Source organism: Volvox carteri (assembly GCF_000143455.1).
Source record: "Volvox carteri f. nagariensis unplaced genomic scaffold VOLCAscaffold_81, whole genome shotgun sequence".
NCBI classification, from domain to species: Eukaryota; Viridiplantae; Chlorophyta; class Chlorophyceae; order Chlamydomonadales; family Volvocaceae; genus Volvox; species Volvox carteri.
This window is the reverse complement of record NW_003307624.1, coordinates 276,712-277,543: the sequence shown is the minus strand read 5'-3', so window position 1 is coordinate 277,543 and position 832 is coordinate 276,712. Positions and strand designations below refer to the sequence as shown.

The 832-nt window shown below is 60.8% G+C and overlaps 1 protein-coding gene across 1 annotated transcript in view; it reads left to right on the top strand.

Annotated features, from left to right (window-relative positions):
* Positions 1-832, top strand: part of VOLCADRAFT_99038 (uncharacterized protein) — a gene marked incomplete at both ends in the record, with an annotated part of 18,203 nt that overhangs the window by 3,036 nt on the left and 14,335 nt on the right. The window contains one exon of the mRNA XM_002957868.1: positions 525-722. Within this exon, the coding sequence (XP_002957914.1) occupies positions 525-722 (198 nt within the window). The remainder of the gene's footprint in view (positions 1-524; positions 723-832) is intronic.

The following is an 832-nucleotide window of genomic DNA, read 5'->3' as shown; positions in this document are numbered from 1 at the left end:
GCGGAGAGTGAGTGCGGAGAGTGAGTGCGGAGAGTGAGTGCGGAGAGTGAGTGCGGAGAGTGAGTGCGGAGAGTGAGTGCGGAGAGTGAGTGCGGAGAGTGAGTGCGGAGAGTGAGTGCGGAGAGTGAGTGCGGAGAGTGAGTGCGGAGAGTGAGTGCGGAGAGTGAGTGCGGAGAGTGAGTGCGGAGAGTGAGTGCGGAGAGTGAGTGCGGAGAGTGAGTGCGGAGAGTGACCCCTCGGTCCCTTTTAAGGCGGGAAACCCCATTCCTCCCGCACCTAATTTTTAGCTGGTTTTTTTACATACTTGTGGCGCTACATCAGTCGATCCTCCTCGGCATCACCTTCACACGTTCCTTCGTGTTCCGTCTTCTCCCCACCTCCCTCCCACATCCGCTCCCCCTGTCTCCTTGTACCGCACCGCACCGCACCCCTCTTGCAGGGAGTTGATGCTTGCTTCTTGCACAAAATGTATCATCAAGCTTCCCCGTCCCCTATCGCTTCCCTCCCCCATCTCTCCCCCTCAGCAGTCTTGCCCTGACAGCAGCTTCACTCGTTCGTGGTTCGTCTTCTCCCCTATCGCTCTCCTCCCCGCATCTCCCCCTTGCGTCATTGCTTCAGAGTTTTGTACGGCAGCTGGTGTGCTTTTGACGCCGTCGGCCCAGATGCTCCTTTGCTTCCTTTTGCGCCATGTAATATGTCCACACACACACACGCGCGCGCGCGTGCGCGCTCCCTGACACCCCCTTCCCCCTACCCTCCTCACGCATCCCCCCCCCCCCACACCCACCCACCCCGGCGTACTCANGTCACGCGGCGGCCGCCGCGGCGGAGG